The 15,111-nt window shown below is 49.1% G+C and overlaps 1 protein-coding gene across 2 annotated transcripts in view; it reads left to right on the plus strand.

Annotated features, from left to right (window-relative positions):
• Window positions 1-12,475: 12,475 nt before the first annotated feature.
• LOC135809263 (hormone receptor 4-like) overlaps window positions 12,476-15,111 on the plus strand; it is a 20,626-nt gene continuing 17,990 nt past the window's right edge. Inside the window, exons 1-2 of one of the 2 annotated variants that reach the window (XM_065322565.1) lie at window positions 12,476-12,955; window positions 13,057-13,131. In XM_065322565.1, the coding sequence (XP_065178637.1) occupies window positions 12,877-12,955; window positions 13,057-13,131 (154 nt within the window). In that variant the 5' untranslated portion in view covers window positions 12,476-12,876. The remainder of the gene's footprint in view (window positions 12,956-13,056; window positions 13,132-15,111) is intronic. The other variant, XM_065322566.1, reaches the window with a different exon arrangement.

Genomic DNA, 15,111 nt, shown 5'->3' on the forward strand with positions numbered 1-15,111 from the left:
GTAACAATGTGGTTACAATACTGGAGCATGGGGGATGACAGACTCAGTAGCTGCCAAGCTGGATGCTTTCCACCGGAAGCAACTGAGAAGTGTTGTTGGAGTTCATTGACATTGGCCTCAAGTCATCTCCAACGGCAAACCTGTGGAGCCAGCTAGCTACAGGCATATCCCCCTGCTGCCGGCCATAGCTAAGATTCTGGACACCATCATCGCCGAGCACCTCACCAGCTTCCTCAATAGGCAGGGATTAATTACCGACCACCAGTATGGCTTTGTCTCCTGCAAGTCGACACTCGATCAGCTAATTGTCCTGTCTTCAAGAGTGGCTAAAGCACACGACAAGCGCACTGACTACAACGCTCTATTCTTGGATTTCGCGAAAGCGTTTGACAAGGTACCGCACACTGTTCTTCTCCGCCAGCTCGCTACTATCATATCCCCTGAAGCCGTTTCTTGGTTCACCAACTACCTCAGAGTCCGTTCCTTCTGTGTCAAAGTTCTGTCTGCCAAGTCGCCGACACACCCAGTTTCTGCAGGCGTTCCCCAGGGATCTCACCTTGGCCCCATTCTTTTCATTCTCTACATTAATGCCCTTCCTCGCACCATATCGTCTGATGTCACTACTGATGTGCTCTTATTTGCCGATGACACTACTCTTGGGAGAGCAGCCGGAGGACCTAACCAACAACTAATGGTCCACCCCCTCCAGGCCGCCACTGATGGCGTTCTGCAGTGGGCTGATTCAGTCGAAGGGTGCTTCAACCCGTCGAAGTCTTGCACCATGCAGTTCTCTCCTAGAAGTCGTGCAGAACGTGCCCACCCTACTCATCCGACTCCGCACCTGGGAATGCAGGGAGATGACGTGTCTGATGTAACGATTCATCGACATCTTGGAGTCATCTTGGACTCTAACCTCGACTTCACCAACCACGTCGCCACCATCATGACAAAGTTTCGCCAGCGAGCGGTCCTGCTGATCCACATGACCAAGCGTATCACCCCAGCCGTAGCCAGCCGCTTGTTGTACACTGTATGTTCGACCTGTGGTTGAATACGCCTCCTCCCTAGCTCTGGCAATTTCAACTCTCCAGTGCTCAGGCTACTAGTACTACCCTTGAACGGCTACAGGCAAGAGTGGCACGGGTGATCCTGCGGCAGTATGGCGTGTACCCTCCTCAAACGGAGCCGAAAGCCTCACTTTTCGCCCACCTCCAGTGGCCCAGCCTTGCATGGCGAAGACACATTCAGTGCCTTATTGAGCTCCACCACCTTATCAATAGCCAGATGACGACCCTGGAGGACCTAGGCTACTCAGTGTCAAACAGCGCCAGGCGCCCCCGACATCTACTCCCACCTGCTAGAGCCAGCACACACACCCGTGCCACCTTTCTCTTTGTCACCACTGCCACATGGAACTCCCTCCCGGCTGCTATTCGTACTGTGTCCAGCCCAAAATGTTTTACCGCTCTTGTCCGCAGACTCCGCACACACTTAAATCTTTGCTATCACCCGTTATGAGCCCTCTGGTTTCATTCCACGTAGACGCTACGGTAGCGATGTCATAGAGCACTGTGTTACATTACTACCACCCCGCATCATTCTATTTCCTATTTTCATTTTTCTCTTCTTCATAACCTGTTAACGGAGACTCCCTCGATTTAGGCTAAGGCCTGTGGAGAATCCATTAAAATACAAATAATATACAACGCTCGGTGCAACACCGAACGAGTAACTATCTGTCTCAATTGCAAAGGCAAGATGGGGGCTATTCGGCCGTCCTGCGGTTGGACGGAGACGTCCCAGCGCATGCAGCAATGCAGTCTTACTTCAGTGTGCGGGACCTGACGACCGGCTACAGAGGCCGACCGAGAACAGAACTGCCAACCGTCCTACACAATTAATGATCTGACGAGTAATTGGGAGGTCGCTCAACAACAGTACAGACCTCTGCAGATTGCGTGAAATTGCGCGCACGAGATCCGGGTGGCGTCAACTGGTTAAATGACATCATCGACAGGAAATATGTCATATGTCACTGAACAGGTCTAACTAACCGTTACTTACTGAGTCACAAGTATGGCTACTTGCAATGTGCTAGTGCTGCACCAGCGTGTTGCATTGTAAGGTCGGCATAATCTTTCGGAAGGCAAAAATTATGCTTAGGGGCATACCCATACAGCGTTCTCGGAAAGCCTGCAGATGTTTTTTTTAAATACCCCAGTTACGACTCCTTGTCATAGCCCTTGGCGGATTATGCCGGCATAATATTTGGCATAATCTTGGGATTTCGTCCAAAAATTATGCTCCGGCATAATATACGGATTCCAACGTGTAAGGTCGGCATAATCTTTCGGTTTAGACAAAAAATATGCTTACGCAGCTTAGGGCTAGTGTAGTATCCCTGCTTTACAGTTAACGCATGACTAGTACTTTGCATGACTCTTATAATTACTCTTGTTACTACTTTCGGACAAGTCCTACATCATGTACCTCACATATGATTTGATTACATCAGGAGTACCGCACTTCTAGAAGATCATAGATCTTCCATGCATGCTGCTGTCATCACTTCTAGTATCACTTCCTTTTAGTTACTAGTTGGTACAGTCATGACTCATGTACACATGTATGTCATGTTGTTCTGGACTATTCCAGACTTTCCACGTCATATGCCCGATGAGTAATGTTGCTGACTAAATTGCATAATATAGATATCTTGTAGCGTCTCTGACGTTCTCGCATCATGACATCATCATTTGTTTGCATGTACACGTCATATTTTCCTCATCATCACAAACACTGATTCACCATACTCTCGCACACATTGTAATACCTAACACACGTACTTCGCTACCATAATAATTACGTAATGTTTGGCTAGCATAGTTCCAATACACATTACGACATCTTTTGATGTTACGCACTCCTCGCCTACAACGCTATTGTAGAAAAGTAGTCTTTACTCATCTCTTGTAAGTTCTGTTTGCATCCAAACACTTCTTCCAAACAGCACACGTCAGATATCTAACAAAACAACAAACTTCATTGCACAGTCTTCTATCACAATCTCTTTCCTATATAAACCTCCTTTCTCTTCACTTTCTTCATGACATTTAGTGTTCGCCAGTCTTGTAAAGATCTTGGAAACTAACACTCGTTGCACTGTATCTAGACTACTAAATTGGTGACCCCCGACGTGACTCGGTGAGTAAAGTGCAATATGTCCAGCGACGATGGTTCTTCCGCTTCCGCCTCTGGAGCTTCAGCTGCCGCTAGCTCCTCCGCCCCGGCCCAAAACCAACCACTCGCCCGCAACGACCAACACGACGCACCGGACCGTCCGGTGTCTGCCATCACCTTCCGACTGCCGCAGTACTGGCCCGGCGATCCGCAGCGATCTTTACGGGACTGGCGAACACTAAATGTCATCCACAGCCGTTCACAGACCCACAGCCCGCGTCAACAGCGCCATTTGTCGTACATTGCTGAGTTCACGACAGATATTCGTCATGTCAAGGGTTCTCAGAATGCTGCCGCTGATGCACTGTCACGATGCCACCTACCCGATGAGCCCGTCTCTGCCATCACTGCCATTGACACAGCTTCCTTTGCCGCCGCTCAACAAGATGATCCAGACTTGCCCAGTCCTGGTAAGGATCCATCCACTTCGCTATGCTGGCAATCTATAGCTCTGCCCATGACTGATCACTCGCTCATCTGTGACACCTCTACTGCGTCTGCCCGCCCGTATGTACCTGCCAAGCTGCGCCGTGCTGTTTTCAATTCGCTTCACGGCCTCTCCCACCCTGGTACCCGCGCTACCAGGCACCTGATTACAGCTCGCTACGTCTGGCCCGCAATGAACAAGGATATTAGTGAGTGGTGTCGTTCCTGCCACGCTTGTCAGCAGTCTAAAGTTCAGCGCCACACCACATCTCCCGTGAGTGCATTCAAGCAACCTGATGCCCGTTTCTCCCATGTCCATGTCGACATCGTAGGCCCGCTTCCATCTTCTAGTGAGTCTCGCTACCTCTTGACGATGGTAGATCGCTTTACTCGCTGGCCCGAAGCAGTACCTATTCCCGACATTACAGCCGAAACCGTCGCTCGCCAGTTTGTTGCCACCTGGGTCGCCCGATTTGGTGTTCCCACTGTGCTCACAACCGACCGAGGTGCCCAATTTGAGTCATCCCTGTGGTCATCGCTCATGTCACTACTTGGCACGTCTCGCATTCGTACAACGGCTTACCACCCTGCTGCCAACGGCATGGTAGAGCGCTTTCACAGACAACTGAAAGCTGCACTCCGAGCTTCCGACAATCCACAGCGCTGGACGGAACATCTGCCACTAGTCCTGCTCGGCATTCGCTCCTCCCTGAAGGCTGACCTCAACTGCTCAGTTGCAGAAATGGTCTACGGTTGCCACCTCCGCCTGCCAAGTGATTTCCTCACTGACGAGCCTGAGCCATTTCCGGATCCGACGTCCTATGTCAGCCGCCTCAAACAAGCCATGTCCGAGCTCCGCCCTACACAACCCCGCAAGCCACCCACCCAGCATCCGTTCATTCCAGCTGACCTCTCGACATGCTCTCATGTCTTCATTCGCACAGATGCAACACGAACGCCCCTCCAACGTCCTTACACTGGTCCACACCGAGTCCTGGAACGTCATGATAAGTACTTCCGTCTCGACCTCAACGGCCGCTCCGACACAGTATCCATCGATCGACTCAAACCCGCATTCCATGACAACCAGTCTGTCGACCATTGCCATCCGACCAAGCCGACGCCATCGCTCGCATTCGACGTGCCTCCGCCACGCCAAACACGAGCTGGTCGTCAAGTCAGATTTCCCGCCTATTTCTGACACTCTCTCGCTTATCCCATTTGCTTGCTCTCACTTTATCGCGCTAGTTATCGCTCATTACTCATTCACTAGGAGGGGAGCTCTGTAGCGTCTCTGACGTTCTCGCATCATGACATCATCATTTGTTTGCATGTACACGTCATATTTTCCTCATCATCACAAACACTGATTCACCATACTCTCGCACACATTGTAATACCTAACACACGTACTTCGCTACCATAATAATTACGTAATGTTTGGCTAGCATAGTTCCAATACACATTACGACATCTTTTGATGTTACGCACTCCTCGCCTACAACGCTATTGTAGAAAAGTAGTCTTTACTCATCTCTTGTAAGTTCTGTTTGCATCCAAACACTTCTTCCAAACAGCACACGTCAGATATCTAACAAAACAACAAACTTCATTGCACAGTCTTCTATCACAATCTCTTTCCTATATAAACCTCCTTTCTCTTCACTTTCTTCATGACATTTAGTGTTCGCCAGTCTTGTAAAGATCTTGGAAACTAACACTCGTTGCACTGTATCTAGACTACTAAAATCTCATCTTCTAGAACACCTCGCTTAGTCATTATGTTAATGTTACGCAATGCTCACTTCGTCTACGTGTATAGCAATGATGATCTAGGTTTACTTCTCCACTATTCTAGAACTTGTACTAGAAGGATGATTTCGTAATCACTGCAATGGCTTACTAACCTTACTTTCCTACCGCCGCCTGCTTTGCTATACATACTTTGCTTGCCTATAAAAGCTGCTGTCTTTTCTGCCACCATCAGATTAGCTCAGATTAGAGCTGAGCTGAGAGAGAGAGAGCAAGTTCACTTTCACTTTGATATAAGATAACCTCCAGGCCGTGCCGGAGTAAGTTCTGATACGTTAGTTGACTGACTGTGGGTAGTAGCCTCCTAGCCTCGCCGACGCACGTTACATTGGTGGCAGCGGTGTGTTTTAAGTAAAACAACGTGATTCGACCTCACCATGGCCCAACCAGTTGCTCCTGCCCCAGCCGTCCGTCAACAGCCGTTGGTGATTCCGGAGAAGTTTTCCGGAAAACTATCTGACAATTGGCCCACCTGGCTGGCTCACTTTCAGCAGGTGGCTGCGTTCAATTTGTGGACGCCAGCCCAACAAGTGCAATATATGGGCCTGGCCCTGACTGGTGATGCCCAGCTGTTCTACCAGTCGCTGCCGGTGGCCACACGCCAGGGCGCATTTGCGCCACTATCACAGGCATTGGCTGCCCGCTTTGCACCACCGCAACGCGCCAGTCTCCACCGGGCAGAATTCAAGGTTCTGCGCCAGGGAAGCCAGGCGAGCCTGTCTTCCTATTGTGAGGCAGTTCGACACGCGGCCGTCCTGGCCTATCCTCAGATGCCTGGCCAGGATCGTGACATCCTGGCAAAGGACCAGTTTGTGGCCGGCCTAGATAGCCGCGCTATCCGCATCCGTGTTAGGGAGCTGGCCCCGGACACATTGGACGCTGCACTGCAGGCCGCACTGCATCAGCAAGCAATCCTCCATGCCGAAACGCCGGAGTCTCCGGGTACTCCGCTTCCTGTGTGTGGAGTGAATTCATCGCCGACGCAGCTGGACGCCATCACAACCGCGCTCCAGACCATTACCAGCCGCCTGGAGACGTTGGAACAGCGCCACAGTCCGCCAGCCCGTCACTCCGGCCCCGCTCCGCAGGACCAACGCCCACGAGGACCTCCGGTCACGTGCTACAACTGCGACCGGCCGGGTCACATCGCACGGTTCTGCCGTATGCCGCGCCGATCCCAGCCGGGAAACCAGCGGACGCATCGAGCCTGAGCCCGGCCGCTGCGTTCCTCTGGACATGGGCTCATCCGCAGGTCGATCCTACTTGTCGGTTAGTTGGGCTTTTGTTTGTCTTCGTGACTTGTCTTTATCTTCTGATGCCCGTTCTCCTCGTCTTCAGTTATGTTTTGTTCTTGAGTGTTGCCGTTGTTAGTCTCGTCCGCTTCACGGACATTCGCATTGGTACACATGTGTCTGACTGGGTGACTACTGTCGTGAATACGCTACAACTTATGCTTTCGCCACTCCGTGCTACCGTTGTTCCTGCTGTTTCTAAGTCCGTGCACGATCCCTTTCGTATTCCTGTTTGTGTTGAGAATGTTTCTGTTCATGCTTTAGTTGACACTGGCTCGTCAGTTACCCTGATGAGCGAACGATTCTGGAGCAGCTTTCCTGATCGCCCCGTGTTGAGCGATGCCCCGCTTCAAACGATCGTGTCAGTGGATGGTACACCGGTCACTGTTTTGGGTAAGACCACTGTTCGCCTTCAGTTTGAACACGCCACTGTTCAGTACTCCGTTCTAGTTGCCCGCATTCAGCATGATGTTCTCTTGGGTATTGATTTCTTTCGACATCACCGATGCATTATTGACCCTGTTCAGTCCACTGTCCACTTTCCTGACCCACTTGAGTCCACCCCAACTGCATCCACCTCTGCTGCACCTGCTGCTGATCGTACACCGCAGACCATTCCCGTTTGCCATGTTTCCCTAGCCAAGTCTGTTACGATTCCCGCTTTGTCTCACGCCATTCTCCCTGGTCGCACACAGTCTACTATCCCGCCTGGTGACACATACTTCATGGAATCCAACGCATCCCTGGCTGAGAGGTACGATATGTTGTGTACTGATGTGGCTATTTCTGCTCCTACTGAGCCTACTCCTGTTCCGTGCAGAGTGTTCAATTATTCTCAGAATCCTATCACGCTTCCCTCCGGTTCACGCCTTGGAAAGCTGCTGCCTTGCACTGTTGTCGACCACACACCGCCCGCGCCGCTCCCGTGTGCTGCATCCAACAGTCCTCCTGAGCCTGAGCAATCGCAACCGAATCATCCCTTCAAATTGGACCACTTACCTTCGCCGGAGAGATCATCTATCACGGACCTTCTGGTTGACTTCCAGGACTGCGTCTCGACTGGTCCATTCGATACGGGTAAGACTGATGTTATTACACACAGTGTGCACACTGGCGATTGCCCACCCATCCGAATGGCACCCCGTAGACTCCCTATCCATCAGAGTGAGGAAGTTCATCAACACATACAGGGTTTGCTAGAGCATGAAGTCATTGAGCCATCCCATAGTCCTTGGTCGGCCCCCATTGTTGTCGTCCGTAAACCAGATGGGTCAATCCGCCTGTGTGTTGATTACCGCCGTCTCAATAATGCTACCACCAAGGATGCCTTTCCTATGCCCAGGGTAGATGATGCAATTAATACCATGAAGGGTGCTCGATACTTTACCACGCTCGACTTAGCTTCAGGGTATTGGCAAGTACAGTTGGATGGGGACGCCCAAGAAAAGTCGGCCTTCACCACCCCGTTCGGCTTGTACCAGTGGAAATGCATGCCGTTTGGTCTCTGCAATGCTCCGGCCACATTCCAACGTTTGATGAATAATGTACTGCGTGATCATCTTCAAAAATGCTGCTTGGTGTACCTGGATGACATTATCATCTTCTCTAGAACACTGAAGGAACACCTAGTCCATCTCCGGGCTGTCCTTGATTGCCTCCGTTCTGCCCATCTCAAGGTCAAACCCAGTAAGTGCTCTATTGCTCAATCATCTGTTCGCTACCTAGGCCATGTGTTCACGCATGCTGGTGTTCACCCTGATGTTTCCAAGATAGATGCTGTGGCCAAATGGCAACCACCTACTACAATTACTGAAGTCCGCCAATTTCTCGGCTTTGTTGCCTACTATCGTAGATTTATACGCGACTTCTCCGTCATTGCTACCCCACTCTATGCCCTTACCCGCAAACACAGCTCTTTCTCCTGGCCATCAGACGCTGAACGTGCATTTCATCATCTCCGACAACAGCTGATCTCTGCGCCAATACTCGCCTACCCAGATCCAACTCAACCGTTCATTCTCGATACAGATGCAAGTGATACTGCCATCGGTGCGGTTCTATCCCAGGTCAGCACCGACGATGGTCAGGAGCACCCAGTTGCATATGGAAGCAAGACTCTGTCTTCTAGCCAGCGGAACTACACTACCACGAAACGTGAGCTTCTTGCGATTGTTGAATTTGCTGGTCATTTCAAGCATTACCTGCTCGGCCAGAAATTTATTCTCCGCACTGATCACAAACCTCTCGTATGGCTCTCCTCATTCAAAACCCCGGAAGGCATTGTCGCCCGCTGGATTGAAAAACTATCTCCATTCCACTACGAGATCAAACATCGCCCTGGTACACAACACGCTAACGCTGATGGTCTCTCCAGAGTGAATGTTGGTACATGTGAGTCATCCTCGTCTGCTGCTGTGCCTGCTCGTGATCCTTGTGCTGCTTCGCCTGCTGCTGAGAGTGCATGCGGTGTCTTACTGTCCTCAGGTGCTGTCGTCCAAGATTCTCCTCGTCCGGCAGAAGTTGTCTGGTTGCCGTCACACACACCTGGATCCATTCAGCAAGCGCAGCTAAACGATGCTGACATCTCGCCTGTTCACGCATGGATCACCGACAAGAACCTGCCTGCTCGCGGTGCACAGCCTCTCATGCTCGCTAGCCAGCTGACCCTCCGACTCTATGAGCAACGTCAACGGCTCACTATCCGAGATGGTGTTCTCTATCGTACCCGCCCCAGCCAGGACCCAGCTATGCCTGACTCACATCAACTAGTTGTCCCACAAGACATGCGTAAGTCGATCCTGACTGAGCTTCACAATGCCCCTGGCGCTGATCACCTTGGTGTTACCCGTACCCTAGATAAGGCACGCTCTAGATTCTACTGGCCTGGTATGTCCACTGACATTGAACTCTGGATCAAGTCATGTACCGTTTGTCAGACCCGAAAGCAACCTAATCCAAAGCCAAAAGCTCCTCTGCAAACTCAACTGTCGTCACTCCCCTTCCAGCGAATTGCACTAGATATTATGGGTCCTCTTCCAATCACCGACCGCAACAACCGTTATGTATTAGTCATTGCTGATTACTTCACGAAATGGGTCGAAGTATACGCCATGCCCAATATGCTAGCCACGACTGTCGCCCGCTTCCTGTTTGACGGGTGGATTTGCCGCTATGGAGCGCCATGCACTATTCACTCCGACCAAGGACCCCAGTTTGAGTCACGCATCTTTACCCAGCTCTGCGCCCTGTACAGCATCACAAAGACTAGGACCACCCCGTATCACCCGCAGAGCGATGGCATGGTAGAGCGCTTTAACCGAACACTCCAAGCAATGATAGCATCTACAACCACCAATCACAGGGACTGGGATCTTCATCTCCAGCATGCTGCGCTGGCGTATCGCACTAGTCTCCACAGTTCCACTGGCTTTACTCCATACCGATTGCTGTTTGGTCAAGAAGCAACGTTACCTCTTGATATCATGTACGACTGCCCCCGACCCGCTCCAAATAACTCGTATCCAGTGTTTGTGCAGACCCACCGTGTATCCGTCTTGTCAGCATACGAGCGTGCACGCCGATGTGGCCTTGTCAGCCACCGACGACAGCGGAAAGGGTATGATGGGACCAGTAGACCACCCCCGAAATTTGAAGTCGACCAACAAGTACTCCTGTTCTCCCCAGTTGTCCCTCCTGACCACGCTGCGAAGCTTCATCACTACTGGACCGGCCCCTACACTGTCCAACGCCTGATCGATGATGTAACAGTACGCGTCCGCCGGAATTCTGACCGAGTCTGCCAAGTAGTCCACATTGACAGATTGAAACCGTTCTTCCAAATTCACCAACCTCCGCCTGCCACTCCACCTACCTATGATGCTCACGTCCAGCAGAGTATCCAGCAGCCGCCCCAACCGCCTCCTCCGCCAGCCGTTCCAGCCCCAGTTCACCAATACCAGCTCCGCAACAGGAACAACATTCGACCTCCAGATTACTTCTGAACTATGACTTACCATTGCATTATTGTATTCATTTTCTGAGCTGTCAAATCACGAGGGCGTGATTTAGTGTAGGAAGGGAGGGTGTAGTATCCCTGCTTTACAGTTAACGCATGACTAGTACTTTGCATGACTCTTATAATTACTCTTGTTACTACTTTCGGACAAGTCCTACATCATGTACCTCACATATGATTTGATTACATCAGGAGTACCGCACTTCTAGAAGATCATAGATCTTCCATGCATGCTGCTGTCATCACTTCTAGTATCACTTCCTTTTAGTTACTAGTTGGTACAGTCATGACTCATGTACACATGTATGTCATGTTGTTCTGGACTATTCCAGACTTTCCACGTCATATGCCCGATGAGTAATGTTGCTGACTAAATTGCATAATATAGATATCTCATCTTCTAGAACACCTCGCTTAGTCATTATGTTAATGTTACGCAATGCTCACTTCGTCTACGTGTATAGCAATGATGATCTAGGTTTACTTCTCCACTATTCTAGAACTTGTACTAGAAGGATGATTTCGTAATCACTGCAATGGCTTACTAACCTTACTTTCCTACCGCCGCCTGCTTTGCTATACATACTTTGCTTGCCTATAAAAGCTGCTGTCTTTTCTGCCACCATCAGATTAGCTCAGATTAGAGCTGAGCTGAGAGAGAGAGAGCAAGTTCACTTTCACTTTGATATAAGATAACCTCCAGGCCGTGCCGGAGTAAGTTCTGATACGTTAGTTGACTGACTGTGGGTAGTAGCCTCCTAGCCTCGCCGACGCACGTTACACTAGGGTATGGCCGTGTGTGTATGCGTGGTTTCTCAATCCTCTATGTACAGCGTGAATACATAGTGGAACCGAGCATAATTCAGCATAATTCAGCATGTTGTTGGCATAATTCACGGTGGCATAATCAAAAGCATAATTTGACGATTGGCCGAGCATAGTCCGCCAATGGCTAAATGTCAGCAGGTAGAGAGTTCCAACGATCTGAGCCTAGAAAACTAAGATCTACGATAAACTGGCTCTCATTTGCCACCACCCATGTTTCGATACAGCCATCCGGAGCAGAGAAACCGCCAGAAGAAAAGCAAATTTTACACATTTCATTCCATTTCCATTCATTTGTTAAAAAATGCCAAAAAATTTAATGTTAAAAAAAGCCAAATCACTTCGTACGAGTGGCTTTGAATAGTATGCGTGTGATCAAGTGTTTGTTCACCTACATGTATATTTTTCCCTTTTTTCGTTTTTGGTTTTGTTTTCTTTCTCTTTTTCTCCCCTTTACTTTAGCCTTTAGTAACTTCTCTTGTGGCCGTGTGGTATCGATCATGTCTGGGTGTGGCCCAAGCGAAGGCTAGGCTAACGCCGGCTATTAGCTACATGTAGATCCAGCTACTTATGCGCTATTACGATAGCTCTCTCGCGCGCGCGAGCTCGCTCTACTCTGTAGTTTTTTTTGCAGCTCTGGCATAATGCATGTGGCGCGGCATGCATGCAGTGCATATGCATGTACATATATGTGGCGCGGCATGCATGCACACCGCATGCGCGCGTATGTCGTACATACGACAATCTCGCGTGGGTCCGGGTCCTCAAGTCACTGTACATGTATTCTGTACATGCACAAACGTGACAACAGCCAGCTTTCCCGCGGCATGCTGTTCCACAAAACTCGCGACCCGAAACAGATCCCGTGCGTGTATTCTGGTGAAGACTGTACACATCTCCATTCCACATGTTCCAACTAGCTTTGCAGTTTGCTTCTTGTTCTTGCTGCAACCTTGTTTCAACATCCATCCCTCAGCTATCCCCTTTGTCATGTTTATATTCTAGGTCCCTTGTCAAGGGTTTGGGGTGTAGCATTTCTTTTTGTAATCGTCTATACATAAGTAGGTAACTTGGTCCAGCTCAGTATTTTCTTCGATTTATCGAATTGTGCAACTCAGTCTTTGCCGTGGGGCAAGCATTAGAGAGACACTGCCTGTCCAACTACCTAGTGTTGCTGTCAGAGTTCAATATTGTTTTCGGCAGAGCTGTTTCTTCTCAGATGGAGACACTTCTAGTAGTACTTTGTAATCTCAGTGGCGTGCGATAATGGAGCAAGAGATAGTATTGGCTCGAGGTGAACAGTGGGATGCGAAGTTCGACACCCTGGGCTTGGACATTTTATCAGGTAGGTGTTGGTTGGTTTTTATTATGAATACACGGATAAGTTATTACCTGTGTTCATTGAATCCTCACCGCTACCGTCTAACTTTCTTTTCCATGCTGTAGTTCTGGAGAACTCCTTAGTCACCGACAAGGATGAATTCAGCTTTTCGGGGCTTCCTTGTGGAGAGAATGGCACGGGTAAGTCGGTGATCGAAAGGCCATTCATTCCGCGTTGTCAATTTCTTGGATTTGATTTCACATGTACAGACTACAGTACTCGTACACCCGCATGCACTGCAAATACTGAAATAGTGATAATTTTTATTTTTATAATGAATGGCGGTCGATGGTCGTAATGAATACTAGTAAGTAGTATGGGAAAAAAAGAGTTTGGATTCACTAGTACTAGTATGGGTAGTGGTGCCACTGGATAAAAACCGAGCTAGCTCTTGGGTGCTTGTTTTGGCATCCAACTGCGGCGGCGAAGAAAGATATCGGCACGACTTCGAAAATGATAACCAGTCAATCTGAGCAAGTAACCAGAATCTGATAGCATTGTCTAGTCTAGTACACAACGTTGCGCAATAAAGCGCTAGCACTATGGACCCTTACTTTGCCAAAACCTACATGTATGTAATTTGCGTCTGCCTTTGGCAAGGCTCGGGGATATGGCTGTAGCTGGGCTACATTTTTTTCGCGTACCCTTACTTCAGAATACTTGTTGACGTAGCGCCGCAGAAGCGTGCGGTCGGCACATTGAGCTGAACGTCAACGTCAAAAGCTAAATACTAGTAATCTGAAGGGACAATTCTTTACGGTCACCAGCAGGACTTGAACCGGGGACCTTCGTTAACACTAGTATGCCCGTGATGCCCGTCTGCAAGCTATGGTGCAGCTGTCATCCCAGTAGAGACTGCTCATGTAATGCATTTCTTTCTTTTTTTCAATCTTTGTCCAACTTTCGCTTTAATTTGGAGACATTCTTTCATTGGATGTTGTGCTTTCAAGACCATTTTGGCTTACCCCATAGGCCTTTTTCATTGGTAGTTTTGTATTTTGTCTGCTACAATAAGCCGATTGTGCAATGTCATTGTACGTTGAACACGCCACGCCGTCTGGGTGTGGTTGTGTAGGGCGCATTGCTGATCCCAACATAATTGGATGCGTTGCTCTTAACGCTTCTATACTGGCAAGTCAAATTTGTAAGAAAAATGACAGGTGTGCCTTGATTGGAGATTTTTGCCATTAATTTTTTTAACGATGCATGTAGCGCCCTTTTTTGGAGACCCCTGCCTTTATAAAGGGTATGTGTTAGTCATGATAGTACACACTTGACCCGTATATAGAAAACAACCCAGTTTGGTCATCCATATTTAGTAGGATTTGGTGATGGCAAGCTGATCACAAAATCCTTATACGGACGATATGTATGGTGCCACATGGCTGCTTCCAATTTTTTGGGTGCTTTTGTTTTGGTTACTTCATAGAGTCCACTATTTGATAGCAGTACGAGGCATGTGTACTTTGAAATTTTCCGTGAAAGGTTGCCCGAGAAACGAAATTTGTACAAACTAAAAAAGAGCCCTGCAACTAAAATCCGTGTGGAATGCAGCGAAAGTGAGTCGCTGTGGTGTACAGTCAGACCTCGCTTAACCGGTCCTCTTTTATCCGGATCCCTCGCCATCCGGAAGAAAATCACTGGTTACCGATGTGCAGCATATGTTACACATACAACATAACCGGACCTCGTGATCCGCATACCGGTGCATGATTTTGTGTACAAACTGGTTGAAATGTGTACGAAAAGCTTCGTCGTATCCGGTTGCACGTGGCTTGCAGAAGCTAGAATCCGGGAGGTCCTTGACCTGCTGGATGCATGTGGATAGCACTCAGTTGCATGCACTTGCCATCTTTCTCGCTTGTTTTACGTATTGTGCACGCTAGTTGTACTGCATGGGACCCGTATACATGTATGTACAATGCCACTCCTTTTGATATGCTCCATGCATATACAGTATGTGTGTTCAGTTATCTGGTTCCCTCGCCTATCCGAATAATTTTGTGGAAAACGGATGTGTGCGGTTAAAGGGGAAGTATACCCTAAAATCAAATTTCACCAGTTGTAGTCTTCGGGGTGCTGAGTCGAATGGTCTTGGTCCGAGGAAGCTGAGACGCTCC

This window comes from Sycon ciliatum, chromosome 2 (assembly GCF_964019385.1).
Source record: "Sycon ciliatum chromosome 2, ocSycCili1.1, whole genome shotgun sequence".
NCBI classification, from domain to species: Eukaryota; Metazoa; Porifera; class Calcarea; order Leucosolenida; family Sycettidae; genus Sycon; species Sycon ciliatum.